Source organism: Gobio gobio (assembly GCF_949357685.1).
Source record: "Gobio gobio genome assembly, chromosome: 19".
Lineage (NCBI taxonomy): Eukaryota > Metazoa > Chordata > Actinopteri > Cypriniformes > Gobionidae > Gobio > Gobio gobio.
This window is the reverse complement of record NC_137112.1, coordinates 36,434,267-36,461,459: the sequence shown is the minus strand read 5'-3', so window position 1 is coordinate 36,461,459 and position 27,193 is coordinate 36,434,267. Positions and strand designations below refer to the sequence as shown.

Here is a 27,193-nt window from a genome sequence, read left to right as displayed (position 1 = left end):
CATGAAAAACCTCTTAACCCTTAAATGCATGACTGTTTCGCCAAACATTCTAACATATTCGGGTCTTTAGCGACCCGGATCCATATCTAACATGGAGAGATCTATACCTGTCGCGATAATATATAAAACTCCTGATATTAGAGCAACAATTACAGAAGAATAAAATAAAACATATTTCGTTACCATTTCGTTTGGAGCATGAAAGGGTTCAGTTTGTTCAGCAGATGTTTTATACCATCATTACTGTTCTTGTCAGAACTCATTTCCCAGTACATTCTGCATCTGGATCAGATTTGCGATCTCACGCATATTCTCAAAACTCATTTTCAACGTCTTGAAAATAAATATTTTGATCACTGACAGCTTCCTTCACCAGATCCATCATCAAGTGACAGTGACACTAATATTTGACTGTGTTCAGTACTTGCTCTGCTGTAAACCGCTGAGCCATTTCAAGTTTTGCAGATTATAATTACGGTATTATTGTTTTGTCACTTCATCATTGTGTATCAGACATTGCCATCTTGTGGAATAAAGGTGAATCGCAGTTATTTCATCATTATAGATTCATTTATTATTGTGCAGGAAAAAAAATACGTACAATCTTACAAATCTTGGGTCGTAAGCGACCCTATAAAATTTTGAAAAAAAAAAAAAATAGTGGAAAAAGCATTCAATAATAATGTCATTATTTTTTTCTTGTTATAGTGTTGAAAATGGATTGATTGAGGAATACTAAGAAGGTTGATGTCTAACTTTAAAAAATTAATGAGGAGGAGGGTAGTGATTGACATCTCGGGTCGCTAAAGACCCTAGGTATGCATTTAAGGGTTAAAGGCTCATTCTGACAAATCTTTTGACTTCCCAGTCAGAGAGTCTTTACATATCTTACGATGCTGTCCATACCCCTTTGAGATGATTGAAATGTCAACCAGCCTTGGTTGAAGAAGCTGATGATCCCATGGAAGCCATCAGATAGATGATCCCACATGACATCCACTCCTACATCCTTCAGTCGTTTCTGGAACAGAATGCCGTCGTCCCTCAGCACATCAAACTCACAGGTCAGGATGAAGGTGGGCGGTGTGAGGCGAAGAACATTGTCCTCAGCTAGTAAAGGGGAGATCTCTGGATCTAGGCCCTGTTTGACGATGCGATAGACGTCAGCATCATGGCTTGCGATAACCGGCGGACTTCTTGCTGCCTTTTTATACTGAGGTGGAAGATTATCTGGATCCAGCCATTTCTTATAGTGAAGTTTTAGCTCGGCAGGAAGATGCTTGCCTTCCAGAAGCTGCTGGCTCACAGACGTATTCCCGTTGAGGTACTGCAGGAAATAGAATACCGCTCTGCCTCTGAACAATATGGGCACAGAGTGGTTCTGCTGGTATGAGGGCAGGTGGAAATCGGCCATCTGCAGAGCCGGGTAGATGAGAACCTGGGCGCAGGGAGATGGCAGATGACCATCCTGTGTCTTCGACAGCCTCTGGCAGAGAGCGGCTGCCAGGTTCGCCCCAGCACTGTCCCCACCAACTGCCACCCTGCGTGGGTCCACCCCGAATTCGGTTGCCGCTATTGACAGGAAGTGGCGAGTCACGACCTCACAGTCGTCCAAGTGGGCAGGGTACCTGTGCTCTGGGGCCAGACGGTAACTAAATATGGGAAACAGAGAAGGAAAACAACAGAATAAGATCCAACCAACCAGAATATATACAGAAAACTTAATATGTCAAGTCAGCTAACCCAACAGACACAACTGTGGTGTCACTCTCCAGTGATATATACTGACAGACTTCATCGTAATCACCTGTGGAAGGACAAACAATTAAAACATGTTAAGAAACCAACACAACAGTATTTTACTGTGTCTATGCATGCATATACAGTTTTACCAATGCAGCCAAACATCCATCCGCCGCCATGAAAGTAGACCAGACCCCTTTTTTTCTCTCCTGAGGCAGCTGTAGGCTCATACACCCTCACTGGAACTCCACTGAAGGTCAAGTCCTTAATATGAAGCCCTTGGGGCACTGGCCCTTTGCTGGCCATGATAAAACGTCTGACCCATCGGGTAAAAGTCATCTGGTGACACAGCCCCAAACGCTCCAGAATTTGGCCCTACAAAAGATTGGCCAATTCATAATATTCACAATCATTAAATGTGCAACTCGGAGGTTTAAGAAGTCCACTTGGCAATTTGAATTCTGTAAACATATTCTGAGATAAGCAGAATGGCTCTCTTTGTCATGCCCTTGAGAGAATATCGAGTTAGTGATTAAAAAAACACTCTGTACCTCAGACATAACTGAAGATTTATTTAAAAAAACTGAGGTGGACTTTGTATTGAGCATTTTTATTTGACTTAAAAAATAAAAAAACAGATTCAGAGTATATACATAACATACAATTTCTTTTCTTTTTTTAGAAATAAGGAATTAAGAATTTAACAAGAAATTGGCCAATATTATTGGATTTTCCAGCAAATGCAACACTCACCACAACGCTTATTCCAACATACATACAATGAATCGCACGTAGTTTCCCAGGATTAGCAACTCCAGGAGGAATTTTTGAATTTCTCAGCTCAAAGTATACCTGGACAGCTACCAGCAAACAAAAAGCAGCAAAAAGAGCTGCAAACATAATGATCAGATTTGCTGTTGCAGTGTACATGGCTGTTTGAATGTGCTGCACGCAAAGCAATAAGTGTTCAAAATACATGTTCCCTCCCACTTATATATAAAGTCAAGAAGAGACAGGGTTGCCAAGTTTACAGGTTTCACACAGAACTGGGATATAAGTCAAGAGTTGATTTTTTTCCAGATATTTGAGACAGTTTTGCAAAAATTAGATTTGTATGCACTTTTTATGCCATGATGGTGGTTATGATTAATAAATAAATAAATAAGGTAACTTTAAAAAACGATTTTTTTTTTGACAAAGTCCATCTCACTAGTGGTTCTACAATAACTTTATAAAGCGACGAGAATAAGTAAAATAACGACTTATATAGTGATGACCGATTTCAAAACATGGCATCATGAAGCTTCGAAGCATTAGAACCACTTTAGTGAGATGGACTTTGTAACGATGTCTTTAGTACCTTTTATGGGTCTTGAGAGTGTAAAGTGCATTGTGCCAATGGAGGCCTTTCTGAGGCATTGGATTTCAACTAAAATATCTTCATTTGTGTTCCGAAGATGAACGGAGGTCTTACGGGTGTCGAACGACATGAGGGTAAGTAATTAATGACAGAATTTTCATTTTTGGATGAACTAACCCTTTAACATTAGTTAACTGCATTAGTTAACATGAACTAATAAAGAACTGCACTTATAAAACATTTATTTATATTTGTTAATGTTAATTTCAACATTTACTAATACGTTATTAAAATCTTGTTAACATTAGTTTATGCAATGTGAAATAACATGAACAAACCATAAACAGCTGTACTTTTATTAACTAACGTTATTAAATATGAACAAATACAGTAACAAATGTACTGCTCATGGTTAGTTCATGTTAGTTTATACATTAACTAATGTTAACAAATGAGACCTTATTGTAAAATGTTACCCGTGTATACAATACAAGCAAATTCAAGGCCTACCCAGTCAACAAATGAAAGGAAATCTGATCTGGCAATACTGACAAATGCCTTATCCCAGCAATTCTAACTGAACAGATAACACATTAGCTAATTAGTAATATCAACAACACACAAGGAAATATGCTGGCTGGATGTTTACATAGAGATAATTGATGGTGGCATGGCTTTAGAGAAGACACTGCATATTCATCAACTGGAAACTAACTTAGTTCCTTTAATCTTATTACTATGCAAATTAACATTAATGATAAAACTCTACTTCATGACAGGCATGGCGACAACTGAGCATACATTAGATTAATTTAGTGAACTTTCACTGTTGATCTGTAGATGGCAGTGACACTCTAACTGAAAAGTAAAAGCCTATATTCAGCACAGCACCATCATGCTGTTATATTTCATTATGGAAGATGAAATAAAGCCTTATTATCAAATAAAAATAAAGTATAATAGTTTTACAATATTTTTCTATACTGAAAATTAATTCAGCATTCTTAATTTTGGCCTGTGTTTGATCAACAGGTATAGAAATGGGCCAATTTAAGTGGAACATGCTTTTTCCCCCCATCAGACAACCATTAAGCCTTCTCTGAGAGTTGCTGGGCCATTACTAAGAGGCACATCACAGCACAAAGCAGTCTTTGTGAGGCTGCATTTCAACCCAGTCCGGTCTGAGCAGCCCTCTATTCAGCTTTTAAGCAGTAGAAGCAGGGGCCAGGCCAAAAATCACAGTCTGGAATCTCCACAGCGGCTCCTGGGTTTACTGCGTGAGTTTAAGAGCCATTTACAAAGGTCTCGATGTTATGGAGGTGCACTGGTCTGCAGGAATCCTTCCAGTTTGAGCACCGTGAAAAGAGCAACAGGAGACCCAAGTGTAACAACATTTAGGGCAAACAGTACCACACCTGTTCACACACACACACACACACACACACACACACACACACACACACACACACACACACACACACACACACACACACACACACACACACACGTTATGGACTTTGCAGTTTGAAATGAGAGGGCATTTTTTTAATTATATAGGCCTATATAAAAAGCTTGACTTTCCTCATCAATGCCATAAAAATGACTAAGTAGAATAAATAAATTAAATTAAAATGAATGCAATATTGTGGTTACTGTGGTATTTTTGCCTTTGTGTGTGCAAAAACGATGCCTAGATTCAGTTTTAGGGCCATTCCTTTTTAATTGAACAAATATTTTATAATACACTGTAATACAGGCTACTTTAGCATTACATTTTTTTCTCTTCATATGTCTTGACAAACCGGTTAATTTTCTCCCTAACAGTTCAACAATTCTCTGTCGTGTTAACACTTGTGTTAGCTGGCAGCGTTTTGAATTGAAACGGTGTCAAATTCGGTCACAAGAGAATAAAGCAATTTAAAAAAAACTAGGTGGTTAAACTGAGAAATCAACCCAGTGATTATTGCAACCACTTGCCAGCATAACGAATACAAAACGCGAGTCGTTCAAAAGAGCGTGATCGGGTTCCGATGATAAATGAATCTATGTTTTGAATGAATCTTTTATGTAAATGAATCATTTCACTTAAATGAACTTGTTAGTGTACATGGATCTGCTGACCGATTGAACGAGTCGTTCGTCCAGTTCGTATACTTCGAAAGAAGAGGAGAGGTGAAGTATATACTGACCATGCATAAATGAAATTTTGCTACGTTCGATAAACATCATTTTACTATTATGTATTCTTTATAGTATGATTAAAGTCATGCAAAATAATTGACACAATAGAGGAATAAACAACATGTCTACAGGGTAGGCTACGTACGCAAATTTATTTCGATTCGAATCTAATGATTTAAGTGAATGATTCATGTAACCTGCATAAATGGCATTTTAGTCAACCGATTCAAAAGATTCGAATCACTCGAATGAATCAAAATCCCCAACACTAGTTACAATAAGCACAAGCACAGGTTGAAAGACAACGAAATTGCCTGTGGCACCACTTCTGGGGGAGGGGACTTCGCGTCATAAAGAAACCCTCACGCCAACGTTTGATAATACTTGTGTCAGTCCTCCAGTTGTCAATCAAGATAAATGGTCTCTTTAAAACCCCTATCAGATCCGAGGTATCGTCATAGTTGGGTTCTGGCCGCTGTCAGTAGCGACAGGGCTCCGTCTCCGGTTCAAAGCAGCAGCGCACACTTGTCGCAGCGAGAGCTCCGTGGATAGAGTTTATGTGGAATAAAGGTGCGCAAAATGACAGATATTCCGCCGAGGCACACATAAACTGCGTCGGATTGTGGTAGATAGATGCATTTCAATCTATTTAGTGTGCGTCGGCGCTGCAAAATAAGGCGAATTGCCTTATCCACTCCTATAAATAGGAGTAAAGGTGATCGCTCCGAGCCAGGATTCAATTAGTTCCAGGCGAGAACTAAGAGATAAGCGGATACTGAGACGGAGTGAAATGGATCTCAAGGCGCTGGGCTGCGTGGTGCTCTTACCTATTCAGATACTCTACTATATTGTCAAGGCGACCGTGTGCTGGGTCTTACCGAGCAGGCGGAGAGATCTGACCGGAGATGTGGTACTTATCACGGGTGGCGGACGGGGCATTGGCCGTCACCTGGCTAAGGAGTTCGCCGTGCGTGGAGCTAAAAAGGTAAACATGATGTATCATTACTCTTGGTTATGTTCCTGTATTTGCGTAATATTTCTATTCTAAAATGTTTTACAAATAGTGCCAATGTTTTGTATAGCCCAATAGTTTCAATACCAGGTGGTCTGCCTCTTTCTTTCTCTTTCTGACAATGACTGATAGTTTTAAAGTTTCATAATATTGTAGGCTACATAGCGGTATTTTGGGAAATTAAACCTAACATAGCTAATTATTGAAATAACTGCTATCGATATAAACATATTATTTAGCCATTTATATTTAATGATATTACTATCAAGAAATCTTAATTGTCATTTATATGCACATATCGGCCTATAGTATAATAAAATAAATAATAAGTCTAATAAAAAGTAAAATCTAAATGATGGATTATACTGATTTATTACACATTGTTTCAACAACGATAAACACAATTGTACAGTGTAGCTTTATTGCAATAACCACAACTGTAGAAGCTGTAAGTAACTGTGGTCATCATGGTAAGCTATTAAAACAAATCCTTAGCCTAGTAATGGATGAGTTTGTTTTGTACTGCAAAGTATCACTCTGTATAGGCTACTCCTCTCCCTAGGGACGTTACATGTCCCGTTCATAAACCCATTGTCTTAACAGTGCATAGGTCATGACCCCTACGGTCAACAGACCAATCAAAATGTAGAGCTGGATCCCAATGTCTGGTTCAACTTGTACAACAAACTGGGTCAACTAACAAACAGCTATTTTGTTGTAAAACGTCCTTCTTTCAAACTTTGACAGTTCTCATGTTCAAATTATTACAGTGGTCTGGGTGGAAAACCCTCTACAGGGGCCAGTGACCCAAGAAATTCATGGGGCCAGCAACTTTGACCTTGGCTAAACGCTTGGACGATTAGGCATCTGACCTTTACTATGAATTTGTACTGTATTACGAGCTCTATCTGCAGTATTTAATGGCTTAATTAAATCTCTCACATAGGCAGTAGTATAATGTTTTTGTGTCTCAGCAGTCAGATTGCAAACGAGATGATATGTGCTAAAAGTCAAGAGCTGGGAAGAAATGTCTCAGCTGCCTCACCCACCCAAGACATTGCATTATAAATAGACCCAGTGGCCCAACTGTAATAAACAGAGCTTAATAACTTCTGTAACCACAGTGACAGGGGCCTTGAAGCCTGGCGGTGTTACACCCAGAGCTTTGATTTAAACACATTTCACCCCCAGAGAAGCTTGTGTGTATGGGCCTAAAAAAAAACCCATCATAAAAGTCACAGTGCAAACCTCACACGGCAAACAACTCGGAGACTTTAGATCCCTGAATGCACGCTGACACAAGTCACCTTTTACATCATCACGGGGCAAAGTTCTTTGAAAAAAGGCTGCTTTGCAGCAGTACGTTAAAGGAAGCCACCGTGCTTGTCAACACCCCGTTGTTAGCCATTGTTAAGGTGTGAAGGCTTGCCTGCAGTGGCCATCTTCACAGTTAGCCCATTCTTAAGGAATGCTAAAAAGGCATGAATCATAAATGCACAGGCTAAGAGTTAACTTGACCACTCTTGCCTCTAAGTGGGGGTTGTAATTTTCCAGAAAGCAGGCCGTTATTATGGCATCCAAGAGGTCAGCGAGTCCTTACTGCATGGTAACTCAACACTGGAAATATTCTGCAAAAGTTACGTCATCGCCCATTAACCAAACCCTAAATGATGTGAAGGACCAAGAAAAGAAAAAAAATTCTGGATGTTGCAGAAGCATCATCATCATCATCGGTGACCATCCATGTGGTCCCATGGCTGATGGCTTAAGGAAGTGTGAAGGAAGTGAGCCCTATGTAAATGACTTTCTGTATGTGTATGGGTTCGGGGGAGGGTGGCAGGGACCATACAGCTCCCAGCTGGGCAGTGCCCTGTGGCTGACCCTTCTGTCTCCACACTAATTAGACAGCGGCAGGCGACTGCCTCCTGAACTCCTTGTGCCCCCATGCACATACAGACCCATTCCGGTGGGAGCAAAGTGGATTACTTAGGCTACGTCTACACTAATCTGGATACATTTGAAAATGTTCTTTCTTTTTCTTTATATTTTGGCCTTCCGTCCACACTGAGATTTTTAAAGGGTTAGTTCACCCCAAAAATGTAAATTCTGTCATTAATTATTCACCCTTATGTCGTTCCAAACCTCTAAGATTTCCGTTCGTCTTCAGAACACAAATTAAGTAATTTTGAATGAAATCTGAGAGCTTTCTGTCCCTCCATTGACAGCTACGCAACTACCACGTTGACGCTTCAAAAAGTTAGTAATGTGATCGTAAAAATAATCAATTGAGTGGTTTAGTCCAAAATTTCAGAAGAAACACTATCGCTTTATATGATTAACAGATTTAATTTAGCCTTTTATTCACATAAACATTGATCAGCGAACATAAACAGAAGCTCAACTGAACCTGCTGGACACACGAGAGCAAACTTCATTGGTTCTTGCGGAAGCTCAAACGTGCTGTGTAACACATGAGAATGAACCTCATTGGTTCTTCTTTAGGAAGCTCAAATGTGCAGCTGAACACATGTAGGGCCCTATAAAATCCGTTTTATTTTTTCCCAAATTCCGTTTTTTCCATTTTAATTTTTGGGAATTATGTTTTTTTTAACCCTTTACTGTTATTTTAGTCGTAAAAAGAGTGTGCTTTTAATGTTACTGTAATAGAACATAAACCATAAAAATAGGAATGACCTTAAATTTATTGAGGTAACAAACATCACATTTACTTTTCAGGACAAATACTGCATGATGTAACATAAATCTGCACTCTAAGTAGGCCTACTTCAAGTGACAACAAAATATGAATGGTTTTGAGTTTTAAACTGTCCAGTAAAATAATGGCTACAGCCATTCAGGCCAGCTATCTGACCTCTCTGTGTAAAGTGTTACATAGTTTATATACGTTTAAATGAAAGTGCTCCATTAGCTTTTTCTTTCAAGTAAAAAATATAGGACTACAACAAAAGTTCACCTGACACAGAAAAGTCACGCGGGAACTGCTCGGCTCGGTACTGAGGGCTTAGCGTTGAGTTTCTTAACTTTTTCGCAGCCGAAAGCAGAGCCGTGGAGAGCCGCTTCGCCATACTTTTATTGTTTTGAAGGGGGAGCTGAAATGACGGGAGGGGTTGTGTCACCCAGATTTGCTTCCCCCGGTCTGCATTTTCCCCAGACATACGTTCTTCTCCCACATAAAACAGAATTTCATTCCAAATATGTAAAATTCCGCGTTAACACTAGATTCCGCGTTAATGTACCATTTCCGCGATTCCTTGATCGCGGAAATTATAGGGCCCTACACGAGAGTCCTACATGAGAATGAACCTCATTGGTCCTTACGAAAGCTCAAACGTGCTGCGTAGCACATGAGAATGAACCTCATTGGTTCTCACACTTCAAGTGAACATGCTTAAGCTTCCATTTGCCACAACTGATGTGCGTTGATAAATGTTTATATGTTAATAAAAGCCTAAATTCAATCTGTTCATCATATAAAGTGATTATGTCTTAAGAAAATTTGGACTAAACTGCTTAATTCATATGGATTATTTTTACTATCTCTTTATTCAACTTTTTTAAACATCAGAGTGGTAGTTGCATAGCTGTCAATGGAGGGACAGAAATATCTCAGATTTCATCAAAAAAAGATCTTCATTAGTGTTCTGAAGATGAAAGAAAGTCTTATGGATTTGGAAAGACTTGATGGTGAGTAATCAATGACAGAATTGTAATTTTTGGGTGAACTATCCCTTTAAGATGCTCTCCCAACTGGATAAATAGTTTGAACTGTGAAAACAGAAGTATTTAAAAAACAATGACATGTTTAGTCATGTGACACTTCTTGTACCGATTGATAACTATGTTTATACCAGTATGTGCCTATGTGCTGTTCCCATTCACAATGTTGCTTCATATTACATTCTAGATAACAAGATTCAAAGATAACAGAAAATGAATAACTCACAATTTCTGTCCTGCAGGAAAACATAAGGGCAATTGCGTTTAGACCATGGAGATTGAGTTCGACCTAACTCAATTTTTTAAGCATGCACAGTAAGATGATTTTAGCACATTTCAGTGTGGAATACAAACTTTTGGAAAATGCTTGAAAATTATAGTGTGAACAGAGAGCGTTTCGAAATGAAAACCCCATTTCCAAATGTATTCGGATAAATGTTGGAAATATAAAAGAACAGTCCATACCATACCACAACTATAATGGCACAGAAAAACGTTATAGTTTTTTTCTAGCTGATGAATGCCAATCAGAATCCTTCCTGCTTTAAAGAGCTCGAGCATTTAAAAAAGCAGACGACAAAACTACAGTGTGCTTAAATAAACAGAACTGTATTGTCCGTTGATGTGGATGCTAATATAGTTATCATTCTTGGTGTGAACAGGCCTTTAGGGTGCAAATGGGGGAAACTACTGATATGCATTTCACCTAAACAATAGATGCTCCTTCATAAGAGCTTTATACACAGTGTGTTTATCTTTAAGGAAGAACAATGTGTGTCCTCACAGGACTGGATTAAGCACGGTTTGTTTGCTCCTCATTTTCGCATATTATATGCTAATGCGGTGAACTCAACCATTGCTACTCTAAGGACTTTAGTGATAAGACTTGCTAATGTGATGTGTGCAGATGAAGCTCATAGTGGGATTGTATGGGAGACCACCTTGTGAGCTCTTGTTCTCTGACAGAAATATCAAGATTGTTGTGAAATCCTATTATAAGCTTAATCAAGACCTTCTTAGTAATTAGCTCAAAGGCCATGCATATAAAGCAGACCCATACAAAAACACACAGGCAGGTTTATCAAATAAACGTCCATTAGGTCAAAGAGGTGAAACCATCTGCAGATCAGACCATCTTTGGCCTAATTCATCGGCAAACATCACCGATAAGGACCACCGAGATTGCTTTAGGTTAATTAGGAGGGCTAACATTAAGTTGTTATCTGAGTAGAATGAATTTAGCTAGAACAACTTTGGCCCTGTCCACACGAAGCCAGAGCTTTCCCTATCCAATCTTTATTTCCCCTCGTTTCAAGAAATATCTGCGTACACACTAGAGTAGTGATCGACCGATATGGATTTTTAAGAGGTCAGGGTCAGCCGCTGGCCAATATGTGCAGCCGATTTTTAGGGGTGAGATCTTGAAGTTTTCTCCTTCATTTGCATGCTAAAATGTGACACTAATAATAAGTGGATGCACAACATTTCTAAACTTAACTTTGTTTATTGAACACTGACTTGAACCATCTCTCGAATCTTAATTTTGTGCACTGCACGGTATTAAAATAAAATATTTATCCAAAGTTAACCAAACAAATCAATAAACTGACCAAGTATTAATGATAAACATGGCCATACATGTCATTCCCATTCTATGCAATGCATCTATACACTATATCTAATTTACATAGTAATGTGTTTTTAGGACAATGTAACGTAAAGAGACGTGTAATAATGGGAGTAATAAAAAGGTATATTTTCATAAGGATATCATATTTCATTAGAATATCCAGACAAAACTGTGTATGTTGTCAAAGAAATTCACTAAAATATAATGTCCTCTTACTCCTCTACAGAGGCAAAACCTCTATTCTGGGTCTCAGGGATATTTCTGTCTCCTGCAGAGTGAATCCAGCATTTATATTTAGATGTCACTTCCCAAACTTTGCAGCATGCAGTTGGCTGTCGGTCCTCTTAGCAGCATGAAAAGCGATAGTTTTATGCAATGGATGTTATAGACTGTATAGTCTTGAGTTTCGCGAGCCTGCATTAACTCAGCACTGAATAAAAACTGATCGCGTTCAAGAGATCTGGCTACATTACTCACCGCTGCAAAAACACATTGTAAATACATGGCGCTCTCCAGAGCGCGAACACAAATGTGCAAATCGGCCCAATCTGTTTCACCAGTATATTATTACAGTATCAACTGAGGGTGCTTTTGCTTGCGTTTGTGGGTGTGGCGCTGACTGCGTGCGCGCCTCCGATGACTGCGTTAAACGTGCACGACTGCCCACTCCACGTTGACATCACTTTTGCCGCGCGCACCCTTGCGCTCGTGCGGAATCTGTGGATGCGTCGAGTATAAACAAGGCTGTTCTGAGCTGCTCCAGGAGTCAGCACGGTGTCAAATATTGATTTCATTTTTCTCTATGCCTTTAATTAAATTGTATTTTTAAGCTAGTTCCCAAAGTAATATTTCACATTTTTAAGTTTTATTGAACATTTATATTTCATGTTAATTTTATTTTAGCTTTATTTCAATTACTGAAAACACATTTGTTATATTTTTAGTTTTTAACAAAAACATGCCTGGTGTAACTTTATATAAAAACAATAGAAGTCTATATTGTTTTGTATATGCAAATATGATTTCACACATAAGTAAATAATATGTGTGTGAATATATTACAGACTAATATTTTATAATGATGGGCTGCGAAAGGGACTTAGCCTTGCCCTCCATTAACGTTCAATTTTATTAGAGCCAAAATATTGTTGTCAGCTAAACCCAGGGATTAGTTTGAAGTGTTTACTCTTACAAAGCCTTGCTTTTAATAGCAAAAACTGACTGCAAAATACTGTAGTGTATAGTAACCTTGTTCACACTGCTGGCTGATTGTGAAGAATGATACACATTTATTTGCCACGGGTGCCTGTAATTGGTCCAATTATGTTTTTCTCTTTTTAAAAGGGTTTGTGGAAATTTTTCCAGTCTCTAAGCATGTGGTGTGTTCGCTTCTTTAAGTATGCATTTCAGCCAATTCCTATGTAAAGACTCTAGCTAAAGGCCCCGTCCACACAGAGACGCGTTTAGCTGTATACGAAAAATGTTGTACCGTATCAGCGTTTTTGTCCACATGGATCCGGCGTTTTGGGAGCATGAAACCGATATTTTTTTAAACCGGGTCCCAGAGTGGATAAATTTGAAAACGACACCCTTGCGTTTTCGTGTGTACAGCCAATCCGTATATTTTGTGAAATGGTGATGTCATCACACCACGTCCCGCACAGGAAAGACTAGAAAGGGATACAACTACGGGCACTAGGGCTGCTCGATTATGGAAAAAATCATAATCACGATTATTTTGGTCAATATTGAAATCACGATTATGTAACACGATTTCACATGACTTTGGGAATGTGTTGTATTTATTAAAAATACACCTTTCAACAATTCAATTGAAATTGTAACATTTGTTGTACTTTTTGAACTATTAAAATAAATAATATAACATATATTCAAATCAAAGTATAAAAGTATTCACGTAAAAATGATAATCACAAATAAATAAGATCAACAATATGGTTCGGCTAGATATGCTTTTCAGGTACGTCTAACATTAGTTTTCAGGTACAGAAATGTATCAAATGTAAAATAACATTGCATATTTGAGTGCATAAATTAAAGATGAATCCTATTAAACTTACAAAAGCTATTCAATCCGGATCGGATATGCGTCGTCTTTCTCGACTGTATAAAGTTCACTTAAGGCATATACAGACTATGTCTGCTAGGATACTCATCAAGATGGACATGTTGACATACGTTTTGTGTGAGTTTGTCCGTTCAAGAGCAAGACTTGAAAGAGAACTCAATATTTGCGCGCTGTGAGACGTGTGCGCGCTCTCGGATGAGAACAGAGACACATTTTCTCACTGCGCGCGGCTTCTCATTCGCGTCTTCTGGCACTAAACCCGGGTGACGACGGTGAAAACGACTGGTCATATTCAAACATACGGCAGCACTCGCATGCATTGAACAACGTTTACAAAGAGAGAATTATTTGAAAAATATGAGGGGAAAAAAGGACGTTTACACGGCACCCCTGCTCTCGTCAGTTTTTGTTTCTTTATTAGATTTTCATAGGTCACTCTGTGTTTAATTTTCAAGTGGTTAAACAAATTCGCGGTGTTCCCTTGCGTTGCAGCCACTACCATGTAGCAAATCTTGCACGTAGCATGTTTCTGCTCGTCGTCTGATTCCTCGAAGCCAAACTGTTCCCAGACAACGGAGTTGGTTTTGCCTTTTTTGCTCACCAAACGCTGCTGTAACTGCCCTCCTTCTGCCATCTTTACTCGCGCCGAGTTTTTAAATTCCAGCGGATGATATGCACACGAGACTCACGAACTGAGAGAGATTGTGGCTTCGGGAGGGGCGGATGAGCGCGTGCGCGTTTCATTCAGAACGCAAGGCAAAATAATCGTTTTTTCTCGATTATACTATTTTGGTGATCGTTGGGAGGCAAAATCGAAATCGAAATCGAAATTCGATTAATTGCACAGCCCTAACGGGCACTGGGCATGCGCACATCAATATTGCGTCATTTAATTACTGTATTTGCATTATTGTAAGAGTAGGTTTAGGGTTGGGTTAGGTGTAGGAGTTAATAAAACACAATCTGGTAAGTAGCAAATGTATTTATTGTTATTTTATTGTGAGATTTTGCCTCACTTCCTACCATTGCTGTACCCCTTCTAGCCACAACTCTTCTTCTCTGTTTTTAGTGTATTTCTGTGGCAGAATTACAGCGCCACATACTGCATGGCATGTATACTACGTCGGTTTCAGTGCTCTCGTGTAGAGGTCGGCCGATATTTGTCATTTTTTAATATATCGGCATCGGCCGATATCCGTGTTTAGTAGCGCCGATTTAAAGTCAGGCATGTCCGCAGGCAGCCCCGGGTTATTGGTGCGGTGGAAGCGTCCAGAACTGGCATAATGCTACAGCTGGTAGAAGGTTAGCTTACTTGCAGTTAACTTTAAGGACTGTAGTTGAAAACTATCAGCAGCTTTCTCTTAACATATTAGCCCCACTGTTATAAGTTCTGTCAGAGAATTTCACTCTCACAAACACTGCAGCGTGATTCAGGGCTACGTCACTCCGCCCCGCTCACAGAGAGCACCGTGACAAAGAAATAGAAATGACAAAAACTTCAACTAAAATGAAAATGGCAAATATAAAAATAATTCAACATAATAATAATCCTTTCATAGTATATACATATAAAAATGACACTAACTATAACAGAGCTAATAATAAATCAGTCGATGTGTCGACAGTCGATGCTTTCCTGTTTTCTATATGTCCTTTGTTGTCCACTCTTGTTGTTATTGTTTGTTTTAACATGAGGTGATCAATGTTCTTATCCTTGTGTATATAGTCTGTTTATAGTGTATCTGTATGTATTTATTAACTTGTGTGTAACACCAACCTGCGGGGGTCTGCAGATGGAAATTAGCCTAAGGCTATAATCTGGCATATTTACATTTGCGAAAATGTTCATTAATATGTATTGTCCCCTTTTATTTTTTTCAAAAAAAATAAAAAATAAAATAAAAAAAATATATACAATATTTTTCCAAATGAGCATGTCCCCAAAGGGAGGTCAATCATATTTAGATGCAGCCAAATTTGTCCCGAAAGGATAGCCAAGTTAAGCTACGTGTGCACACACTATCATGTGGTTGTTGAAGCAGAAAATGGCCGGGTCCGTATGCCCAGCAGGCTGTGTAATCTCTATGAGACAGATGATGAGACAGCATCACTGATTTCATTACCTTTCCTTGACCTCTCAGACTGAAAAATCTAATTGACCAATCACTCCCCCCCGTGTTCCCTGTCCCAGCCAATCCATTCATGCAGTCGACTCTCTTAATCCTTCACCAAACTAATATTGGCCTGTGAAAAATAGCCCCACAGTTCCTTCAATGAAACGGCCCGTTCTGTTCTTACCATAACTACTATGTTTCATGTTATGTTGGTGTGGTATATATTCATCTCAAATGGCTAAAGCTTTTGGGGTAAAACTTAATTCTGTTTTAAAATATAATTTTAAAATGTCTATGGTATACTATATTTCTCCTATTCCTCATATATAGTCCTAAGTAAATGTATTTTTAATTTAAAAAGGACAATGAAATACAAAAAGATTATCTTCTGACTCATGCTTTTTGTGTCAAAAGTTTTGGCATGAATTGTAGGCCACATAGCCTCTTATGTTTACAAGTAAACACCCACATTGAAGAACAAGTCATGCACAACAACTGACAACATGAAATACTTTCAAGCTAATTAAATCTACTTTGAGACACTAATTCATGACTAAGCTCTTATCTGTGCTATTGAGCAGTGACCTAGTATGGCTTTGCTTTCAGAAAGATGATTTATCGCCAATACGGCAGATCATTAGCCTGGGAAAACCCAGACAACTTCCGGCAAATTTAGATTTGCTCTGCAAGTAGTCTGGCAAAGAGCCCATTCAAACCCATTTCTAAGCCCCAGAAATCGAGGCACCAATCAGAAACGTTGAGGCGGGCTTTACACGATGACGACAGCGCAGCGACGTTGAAGCAGATTCTGTACACTGACTACAAAGATGGATGCAGCAGTGGAACATCACTACACTCTTAGAAAGGATGTGTTAAAAATGACACAACCCGTGTTAAATTTTAACACATCTGTGGGTGAGCTCCAGGACCACTAGTTTTGTGTTAATGTTAACTCAAGCACTGTGTTAATGAATTTAACACAGTAAATGTGTCAGAAAATTTGAACACAAAGATGTGTAAACTTGTGTAACTATCATATTTTGTGCTATCCTTGGCTACACTAAAAAAGGTACCTAAAATCCTACACAAAACGTTAGAATTTGAAAATTATGAATCTCAAGTCACTTGTTGTTAATTTTATTGTAAAAATATATATTATAATGAAATATCAGCAGTTAAATTCAATGCAGAATATAACAATAGAATTAAGCAGTCAAAAAGGACATGTCTAACACAGGACAAAACAGTTTTTACACAATCTCATTGGGTAACATGACACATTAAGCATTTTAATGTCTCACCAAAGAATTAATTTGGAATATAAAAGCAATATTGTGAAATATTACAATTTAAAATAACCGTTTTCTCTATGAATATATATAGTAAAGTGTATTTTTTTCCAGTGATCAAAGCTGAATCTTTAGCATCATTACTCCAGTCTTCAGTGACGCATTGTCCTTCAGAAATCATTCTAATCTAATATAATTTCTGATTATTATCAATGTCTGTACTATGTACATCTTTTCCACAGCATAGAAGTAAAAGTGATCATAAAAATAAAAAGTCTGTAAAAAGCCAACACAATGTTCTTGTCCACCTTTGGGGATAAATTAACTTCTCCAAAGATTGGTTCCTGTTCAGAACTTGACTGACATCAGAACGTTCCCAGGATGCATGCGTGTCCACAAACATAAATGTGCCCATGTTTTCTCAGATAGCGGTTCCAACACTATAGAAGCAAGAAAGAGAGAGAGGAAAAAGTTACACATGAGTGTCAAATTGTTTTTAATCTCCAACAACATAATATAATTTGGAATATATATTTGTAAGTAACAACCTTTTGTCAGCATATTCAAACACTTCAGCTGAACTGCAAACTTAATTATGCAAGACTCAAATTTTAATACTTACATATACTTATTTCTCCAAAAATGCTGTGATGCATAGACGCCAAGAATGCAATCAAGGTTTTAGGCAATTCCAGCTTGTCAGGAGCGAAGGGATATCTGTTTGAGACAAATACACAGTAAGACACATGCAAGAAATCACCATGTGATGATCTTTTTCTTCCCATCAGTAGTTAACTTAACCCACCTGTGCGCTGATATGCTGGAATGATATTAGGCATCTTCCTGGCCAGGAGGGACTGTTCTACCTAATAAAAGATCAAAATAATACAAAAATAAAAACTAAAGTTGTTTGGAATGCTTGATTTGGTATGAATGAATGATTTAGTGACTTTTACTGCAATGCTTACCTGAATAAATCCAATCTGGTGAGACTGAACATAGAAAATGCTCCATCTTCTGATTGGTTCATATTTGCTGTGTAATAAATATAATGTTAGACATAATGCAAAAGTCACTTATTTGATAAGTTAGCAAATTTTCTCATCCTACCTAGCCTGCACTCCACCAGTTAAGTTAGCTTCAAAGCACTTATAACTATTTTTAATCATTCAGCAAACTTTCAAATCCACTACAACTATTTTAGACATAACCAAGTACATTATTTTAATACGCCATTACAGGTAACATTTCGTGTAAATCGGCTAACATTAACTGAACTTACAATCCACAGTCTAAAGGCGCGGTCACACCTGACGTTACCATTGCTTGGCAACATTTTACGTGCAAAATCCATTAAAGGTATCTTCAGTATCGGGAATTTCATGTGAAAATGGAAAACATGAAGTTTGAATCAGGTTTTCCACGCAAATTCGCTGCGTTGACCAACATAGAAGCTTTATATTAGTCAACGTGACGAGTTTGCTTGGTTTAGCTTCAGCTAATAACATACACTGCTGACAATGGACGTTTATTGCCCGCAAAACTTCGTCGTGACGGCGCTTTCAAACCAGTATTAAAATAACAGCAGCAGAAAAAATTGTTTTTGTAATTAATATGAGTAAAAATATGATTGCAGGTAGAGCTTACCTTAAGAATCTTGCTAGCAGTCACCGCCACGATTCGGCGCGAATCACATCCTCCCTCGCTGGTAACCGAAGCGTTTTCAAGTTCAGAAGCAGTTTTGACGCGACAGGTAATCAGCCGATTAACTCAATGAAGTGATATGATGATATGATAAATATCTTATTTTCAACAATATAGAAGTAAAAACGTAATGGTCGCTGTCCTTAACAGATTATGGGCTGGCTGACTGGATTCTATTCAGTCAAAGTCCCCCCTAGTCCCTATTGGTTCAGTTAGCTCATTTAAATAACGGTCGCATATAAAAATGACACATGAAGTGTGTTAGCAATCTGTCTACACATATTGTGTTAAATGCTGTGAGTAAATTCCCAAGTTGTGTTAATTTTAAACTACACATTGATATGTGTAATAGAGGTTATTTTTTTCTACACATTTTGAGTTAATATTGACACAAAATGTGTAAATTGGAGTGTTACACATTATTTGTGTAATTTTTCAACACATTCCTTCTAAGAGTGTATCAGCTATCGCGGCTGGTTTAAGCGATTTAAACTTTTCCATTCCGTTAAAACCAGAGCAAAGAACAACACAAGAAGCCTTCATATCTAAAAAAGATGTTATCGCTGTCTTACAGACTGGACTCGGCAAAAGTCTGCTAGTCTTAGCGAGAGCCCTCTGGTAGTGTTAATGTTTCACAAAATATAGTTTTAAGTCCTTTTCAGGCGAGAATGTAGTTGTTTTTAAAGCCAAAATCTGTGGTTTATTTATAATGAGAGCGCCTTTTTGAAAATTTGTTCTGCCGTTTTTGGAGTTGTGAGCTCCAGTGGACCAGCGGCGCTCAATTGCTCAACCCCACCGAGAGGCGCCTTTCCTTGGCCAGTCCTTCTGCCGTCTGCCGCTGGCTCTGATGTGAAAATTTGATTCGTCTTGTGTAGATCTAACGGCTGATCTTTGCTCTCATTAATCTATAATTTGTTCCCTGACAGATCGTTTTGTCTGAGGGCAAAGTGAAGTTTCATAACTTTATATTTGTAAGCTATTAAACTTTACCGTTGTAGTCTCCTAGCGCTGACTTTCTTTGACTGAATTGCTTTATGTATTGTATAGCTTCTAATACCTTTTACTTATACTTTTAAAATGGATATTGATCACACATTAAACTAACATTTAACAAAAAGAGACTGGGTTTTGTCATATCTCATTGTATTACAGTGATAATCATAGGCTATATTATGCACACATGATATTACATGTTTTTATGTTTTAATGTAAACGAAAAGAGGCCGGGTTTTTTTTTAATATTTCGTTTTATTATATACATGCATTGAAGATAATATGCATTGCCTTCACTACATTTGTGTGGCTATATTAACTATTACCGTCATCGGGAGTTCATTCTCCGGAGTCAAACTTGGGAAGTCACGGACACAAGTTAGAAGTTCGCGTACAAAATATGTCATAAAACACCACTGCCTCATTTCATAAAAAAAAAAAAACTTAAACATATTAGCCACACACATGTGGTTCAGGCAACGGGTAGTTAGGCCTACATTCATTATCTTATATATTTATAATAAAACGAAGTATAAAACACCCTGCCTCTTTTCGTTTACATTTTAAAAATATTTAAACATTAATATGTGGTTTAGGTAAGGTGACCAGATTTCTGAAATGGAAACCGGGGACATTTCCTATTTGAGAACACAAGTACAGACAAGAACGCATATTGAGAAACGGCCAGTCAGATGTTTCTCCGTCGCTCTGCATACGTCATCTCCCTCATCGCTCTGATTGGTTTTGAGCGACGCCCGTTGGTGACGCCCCTTTGGAAATGATTTGTCTATGAAGCTTTGCCAGACCACAACTCAGTTACTACTGAGAATGGTCTGGTTTTAACCAGGCTAGCAGATCATATTATGTTTTGTAAACCCTTATATTTCCACCTTTGACCTTTGATCCCTATCTCCTAACAGCTAATCCTGTGGGGCCGGACGGAAAAATGTCTGAAGGAGGCGTGCGAGGAGATCGCCCTCATGGGGACAGAGTGCCATTATTTTGTTTGCGATGTGGCCAACAGAGAAGAAGTTTACAAGCAAGCCAAGGTTGTCAGAGAAAAGGTATGCCCCATAATATCATACCCTGAGGAGTTTCTTAATAAGATTATAATCAGATTAGTTCAAACTGGTTGGCTCTAATAACCTCTAATAACCCCAGTGCTGGCTTTGTCTCAGCTCTGTTGCCTTCCACCCCCAAAGCATGTATAGAGATTACACCTCGCATGAAATGTCTGGGTTAGATAAGGCCCAGCAGCATGGCTGAGCTAACGACCCATAAAGGAGAAAGTATCATCTGTTTTGGAAAGAATATCTCACAGTGTGTATTTTGTTCTGGTTGTAGGTGGGAGATGTTACCATTCTAGTGAATAATGCTGCAGTGGTGCATGGGAAGAGTTTGCTGGACAGCGATGATGATGCTCTTCTGAAGTCACAGCACATCAATACAATGGGACAGTTTTGGGTACGTAGAAAAATCAAGTCCCGTCCTCTCATTCGAGAAGCTGTTTTAGGGAAACAACAATAGGGAAGAAAAGATGATTGCAACTTTGGTTTCATCCAAGTGCCTTCTTCCATGGATTTAATGCACCTTTTAATAATCCTTTCGTCCACAGACCACAAAAGCCTTCCTGCCTCGTATGCTGGAACTGCAAAACGGCCATGTTGTGTGTGTCAACTCGATCCTGTCTCTGTCACCCATCCCTGGTGCTATAGACTACTGCACCTCTAAAGCATCATCACTAGCCTTCATGGAAAGCCTCACTCTGGGGTTGCTGGACTGCCCGGGTGTGGGCTGTACCACTGTCCTCCCATTCCACACCAACACTGAAATGTTTCATGGCATGAGAGTCAGGTGAGCTGATGTTTTAAATAGCAGAAAACATGGATACAGCACAACTGGATTATTTCAAAACACCACCGTAGACAGCTTTTCCACAATCATGTAAATAGTTGATGGCTAAAATAAAATTCCGCCCCACATTTTCTCATGATTATTCTGTTTCAGTTGGCAGTAAGTAAAATGGGCTGGAACTGCATTTCAAGAATTTTTACGTCAATGTGAAATCAAAACCTTGTTAATGCGTGGTCATGGTCTTATTTTGAATGATTCCTCATTTCTTCGAAAACAATTTTCTTCATAATCTTTAATCAGAATGTAATAACTTGCTTTTCCTCCAAAACTTTAATTTTCACTTAGTCACAGCCTCTTTTTTTTGTAATATTGACCTAAAGCCAAAATGCTTTTAAGCCAGTGTTTAAGCAAACTCACATTTGTTCTGGCTCCATTACCAGAATAACACCCACTTTTCATGATCCAATAAAATTCCCAATGGATAAACTTCTGAGCCACCTACCTGTAAATGGTAATATATATTTGTAAGGCCGCGTGTCCACCAAAGCGTTTTTATCCAGCTGAAAACGCTAGGCGCTCTGCTGAAAGCGTCTCGCTGTAAGCACTTGAGAACGTTTTGGCAGCGCAGCGGTTTTTTTCAGTTGAGACTCTTTGCTTGTTATAATACGGAAGTGTTACTACACTCTAAAAAGTGCTGGGTTAAAAACAACCCAAGTTGGGTTGAATATGGACAGCAATTGGGTTGTTTTAACCCAGCAATTGGGTTGATTTAAGCAAACATTCAACCCAGCAGCTGGGTTAAAACAACCCATTCACTGGGTTAAAACAACCCAATTGCTGGGTTAGTCCATTTTCAACCCAACTTGGGTTGTTTTTAACCCAGCATTTTGTGTAGTATCTAATTTCACAGATAGTTGGTTTCTGTATTGATTCTATATAAAAATGCAGATACAATGTAAAGTATTTGCTCTGGCTCTTGTTTTAAATTATTTTGTTTTTAATTATTATGCTTCTTGTCATCTGTTGACATTGTAAAGTACAAGCAGAATGTGGCGGTTGGTCGGTGTTGTATTTGTCCCGCCCCTCCTCCGCTTTGATTGGACGGCTGGGTGAAAAGTGAGTGATGAGTGCTGCGTTTTGCTCAAAGTTGAACATTCTTCAACTGTCAACGACCAGTAAAAAACACTTGAGCGTGAAATACTCGCTCAGCGCCTCGTTAAGCTCTTGGCGTTCTAAAAACGCGGCGCTCCCATTGAAAACAATTGAATTCGCCAGCCAGCCGCGTAATATTAATATTAATATAATATTACTTTTTCCAAGTAACGAGTAAAGTAACGCATTACTTTTCAAATTTACAACAAAATATCTGAGTTACTTTTTCACATTCATTTGACTGACAGCTTTCCTGCCCCCATGTTGAGAAAAATAAGTGCAGAGGCGTTGTGTGTAAACATGATGGTTATTGTTGTTCTAGATAAAATCAGTCCAATGCAAAATCAGAGTACTATGCAAACCTCCAATAATTAAATGTTAACTAAAACAGCTATTTTTATGCATAATAATTTATATTTAATTTACCAATGTCTTGCTGCTGACCTTTGATGATGAAAATTACTAGATTTTTTGTTTTTATTGGTAAAACTTTTTTCTCCTGCATCCTATTCTACCATTATCCAGAATGGCAGCAGAGCTGCGCCCTCTACTGTTCATGTGTGAATGTGCATTTTTACCTCAGCCTGGGGCTTATTATTTCAATTTTGGTACGAAGAGGTCTTTACCGTTGCACAAAAATATAACTTTTTTGTTATAAACAAGAACAAGCCCAGCCCAGGTGAGAAAAAGTAACGCATTACTTTTCTTAAAAAGTAACTAAGTAACTCCGTTAGTTACTTTTTAAGGGAGTAACGCAATATTGTAATGCATTACTTTTCAAAGTAACTTTCCCCAACACTGGTGACAGCCAACATACACAAGTGTATTTAACTGAGGTTTTTCTCTGCAGGTTTCCCCAACTCTTCCCTCCTCTAAAGCCAGAGGTGGTTGCGCAGAGAACAGTGGATGCTGTTAGGACCAATACAGCTTTTGTTTACTTACCCTGGACCATGCATGCACTTGTTATCCTCAAAAGGTACAGTCTTATTCAATTTATAAATACCACTTTATTTTAAAAATCAAATTATTTCAGCAAATATGTTTTGGAAACCCCTCATTCATTACATTTAATTCTTTTCGTTTTACCCATCAAACAGTATGCTACCGCAGAGTGCCCTTGAAGAAATCCACAAGTTCTCAGGAAGCTACACCTGCATGAATACTTTCCAGGGACGGACATGAGAGGTCTAGAAGCGAAGCGGGAGTTCCAAGTGTTACATATTTTTATAGTCAAACAGCTATGGAGTTCTTATGGAGTATTCCAGAAGCAATGAGTTAGAAGAAAAAGGCGGCATGCCAGAGCACATGGTGCCTCATTTCCAGGACCAGTTGCTGGTCATCAGCGACCTGTTGGTTGCATTGTTGGTCAAACACAGAATGGACAGAAAAAGCCTCAATCGACCGCTGTACTGTATGCGTACTTTAACGTTTTTATCAATCATCTTTTAACTACTGTCACTGTAAATACAGCATCTGAATAAAAAGCAGTTTTAAATAGAAACGTTTTCTATTGGGATGTTTTAAAATCAGCAAATTCCAGGCTCACAAAGTTGTAGTCGGACTATCCCTGGGCATTATACGGTTGGAAAGTCTGTTATCCCACAAGGTCGACAGCAGTAAATGCCACTTCAGCACTTCATACTCACCAACACAACAGGCTTGACCTGGTGCTCTAGCACGTGGGCTGTCTCATTCCCCCTGTCAGAAACATTCACCGTGCTGCAGGTGGAAGGAAATTAAATAAGTCATCATTTTTCTTGGTCTTGTCTCTTTTAAGAAGATACAACGAAGATGTGAGCTTGGCTTGTTTTCAAAGCAGCGCTTGAGTTACCGCAAAACTTGTTTAACTTTGTGTTGAAGGTTTGGCTCGATTGTAACTTTTTTCAGGACAAAGTACAATATTTTGAAAGCACAAAGTTTTACAGGGAGACCAGGGGGAGAAAAAAAAAATCACAGGGCTTGCTTTATGGAAAGCTGGAAATATTTAACCACAAATCCATCTCACTGTTGCTCTTGCGTTATGTTAAAAACATACATGTGCCTTGCTAAAATGACTCCTGCAGTGAAAGCATAGTACTGCACACTTGATTGTGATATGAGATGCTATTTAGTAAAGGCTGTTGATTTAAAAACATCCAAAACATTTAATTTTTTACCCAAACTAGGGCTGTCAATCCAACATGCTAAATTAAAACATTATTGGAAAAAAACTTGCAATTTAATCATACCCCCATGCAATGTCTATTCAATTAATTTAATTTTAGTTTAATTGTATTTATTTAAATCAACATATCTAAGGCCCTTTCCCACAGGACTCGGCAAGCTGTGGAATTACAGCGCGGCTGCTTTCTCTCGTAGTGAATTTGTATTTATTAAAACCTTAATAAAAAAAACAGTTATTTATAATTTCATTGGAATATGACTAGTTTTCATGTCAGACACAGTTGAGTTAACTATGATATTTTGCACGTATTTGTATTTTTACCTAGCAAGCCAACTCGTACACTCACAATTTTTTTTCTCTTTTTTTTCGCTTTATGAGATTTTTTAAGGGTCATACAACTCATGGTTGTTCTATGATTGGTTATAAATAATCTGTTAGAGTGTGTTCACACTTGGCATGTTTTGGTTCAATTAAAACAAACCCTGGTGCGATTGCTCTGTTAGTGCGGCTCATTTGAATAAGTGTGAACGCTGCCATCCGATCCGAACCATGAGGACTGTTGCATGAAGCTACAGTAGTTTCAGAGTAATTTTGGAGTTGACAAATCCACATAAACCCAACCTGGTTTAGATCAGGGGCTCACAACGCCGTTATAAAAGTCAAATCCGCGAGAGAGCTGCGCAATTCACTTCTCTGCTGAAGATTAAGAGATCATTAAGAAAAAAATATCATGAAATTAAATGCATTTACATGGCAAGAATACACACTGCTGCTGACTATATCAATGCATGTGATTCAAACAAATAGACCTGATAATTAATATAGTTTCACTAAGAGCTCAAAAGAATACACGTAAGCTTAATCTGTTTTAAAGGTTTATATATGCATGTTTTATTTTTATTTAAAAGCAAAGTTTTAATATTTTCAATTAATTGAATAACCATGTGATTATATTATATGAATTATACACAATTATAATTCATATAAATATAATAAATAATAAAGCAGCAATAATACAAAATATAATCATGTAATAATATAATCAAATAATATTAAAATATAAAGCAGCAAAATATGAGCTTTTTGGGATTTTAGCTTATTCACCGTAGGCTATCCCCCAGAGTTAGATAAGTCCATACATACCATTCTCATCTCCGTGCGTGCCATAACTCTGTCTGACGCACCCACCACTAGCCTAGCTTAGCACAAAGACTGAAGGTAAACGGCTCCAGCTAGCCTACTGCTCAATAAGTGACAAAATAACGCATATTTATTTACATGTTGTGATCATAGACCGTAAAAAAATATGGACGACGCGACTTCATTTACTTCCACTGAACAGAGTTGAAGCTTTCATAGGCCCGCAGACGGCGCTGACATCTTGGGACCGAGTCTGCGCAGTAGCGATCTCGGGGCCGGAGTTGCGCCATAGAACGTAAAAAATATGGAGAACGCGACTTCATTGACTTCCGCTTACCATAGTTGAAGCTTTCGGAGGCCCGTACACGGCGCTGACATCTTTGGACCGAGTCTGCGCAGTAGCGATCTCGGGACCGGAGTTGCGCAGTAGAGAACAGGAAGTAGAGGTGCGATTATCAAAAGCCCGCCCACACTCTCACAGATGCAGAACAATTCATTATGTTGGTGTGAAATAAACAGTTATAGAAATGTAGAAATTAAAGCTAAAGCTCCAACCTCCTCCCGAAAAAAGTCCATTAGTGCCTCAGTGACAACTTCACTCAGAGAAGCCGTCAATCTCAGCTGTCAATCATGATGTCGCACCCCCCCCCCCCCCCCCGTTTTTATAGCATTAAAATAACTAACTAAAACTAAACTTATTTAAAAAACGAACACTTGAAATGAAATCATCGTAATAAAAACTGCCTAAAATGACAGAAAACGTCTTTAGGAAACAATTATTTGAAGTGTAATTGAATTGTTTAGTGTGTCTCTCGCTTCAGTTTCTGACAGGAGCACTAAAGGCTTGGTTGTGATGTGTATAGTTACATCGTTTTCTAAGAAAATGAAAAGTTTTCTAGACCGATATGGCTAGGAACTATTCTCTCATTGCTGGTTAGTAATAAGGGAACTTTGCTGTCCTGGGTGCAGCAGCACAATGATATTACGCAGCGCCTGAAAATAGTCCCCAGCTCGCTACAGTCTGTGCAAG

The 27,193-nt window shown here is 38.4% G+C and overlaps 2 protein-coding genes across 3 annotated transcripts; one reads left to right on the top strand and one right to left on the bottom strand.

The window, feature by feature from the left end:
• Nucleotides 1-554: 554 nt before the first annotated feature.
• On the bottom strand, nucleotides 555-6,263 carry aadacl4 (arylacetamide deacetylase-like 4). 2 transcript variants are annotated; one of them, XM_079844038.1, is made up of 4 exons: nucleotides 6,163-6,263; nucleotides 1,893-2,118; nucleotides 1,744-1,807; nucleotides 555-1,652 (listed from the first exon to the last, which is right to left on the bottom strand). In XM_079844038.1, the coding sequence occupies exons 2-4, from the start codon at nucleotides 2,080-2,082 to the stop codon at nucleotides 869-871; spliced, it is 1,038 nt and encodes a 345-aa protein (XP_079700164.1). In that variant the 5' UTR covers nucleotides 2,083-2,118; nucleotides 6,163-6,263; the 3' UTR covers nucleotides 555-868. The 2 variants fall into 2 exon arrangements, with proteins under 2 accessions (XP_079700164.1, XP_079700163.1); XM_079844037.1 differs by lacking the exon at nucleotides 6,163-6,263 and adding an exon at nucleotides 2,497-2,706.
• On the top strand, nucleotides 5,219-25,739 carry dhrs3b (dehydrogenase/reductase (SDR family) member 3b). Its single transcript, XM_079844039.1, has 6 exons — nucleotides 5,219-6,269; nucleotides 20,774-20,917; nucleotides 21,198-21,317; nucleotides 21,469-21,707; nucleotides 23,710-23,835; nucleotides 23,957-25,739. Exons 1-6 carry the CDS (start codon nucleotides 6,075-6,077, stop codon nucleotides 24,039-24,041), a joined length of 909 nt encoding a protein of 302 aa, XP_079700165.1. The 5' UTR covers nucleotides 5,219-6,074; the 3' UTR covers nucleotides 24,042-25,739.
• The last annotated feature ends 1,454 nt before the right edge of the window (nucleotides 25,740-27,193 follow it).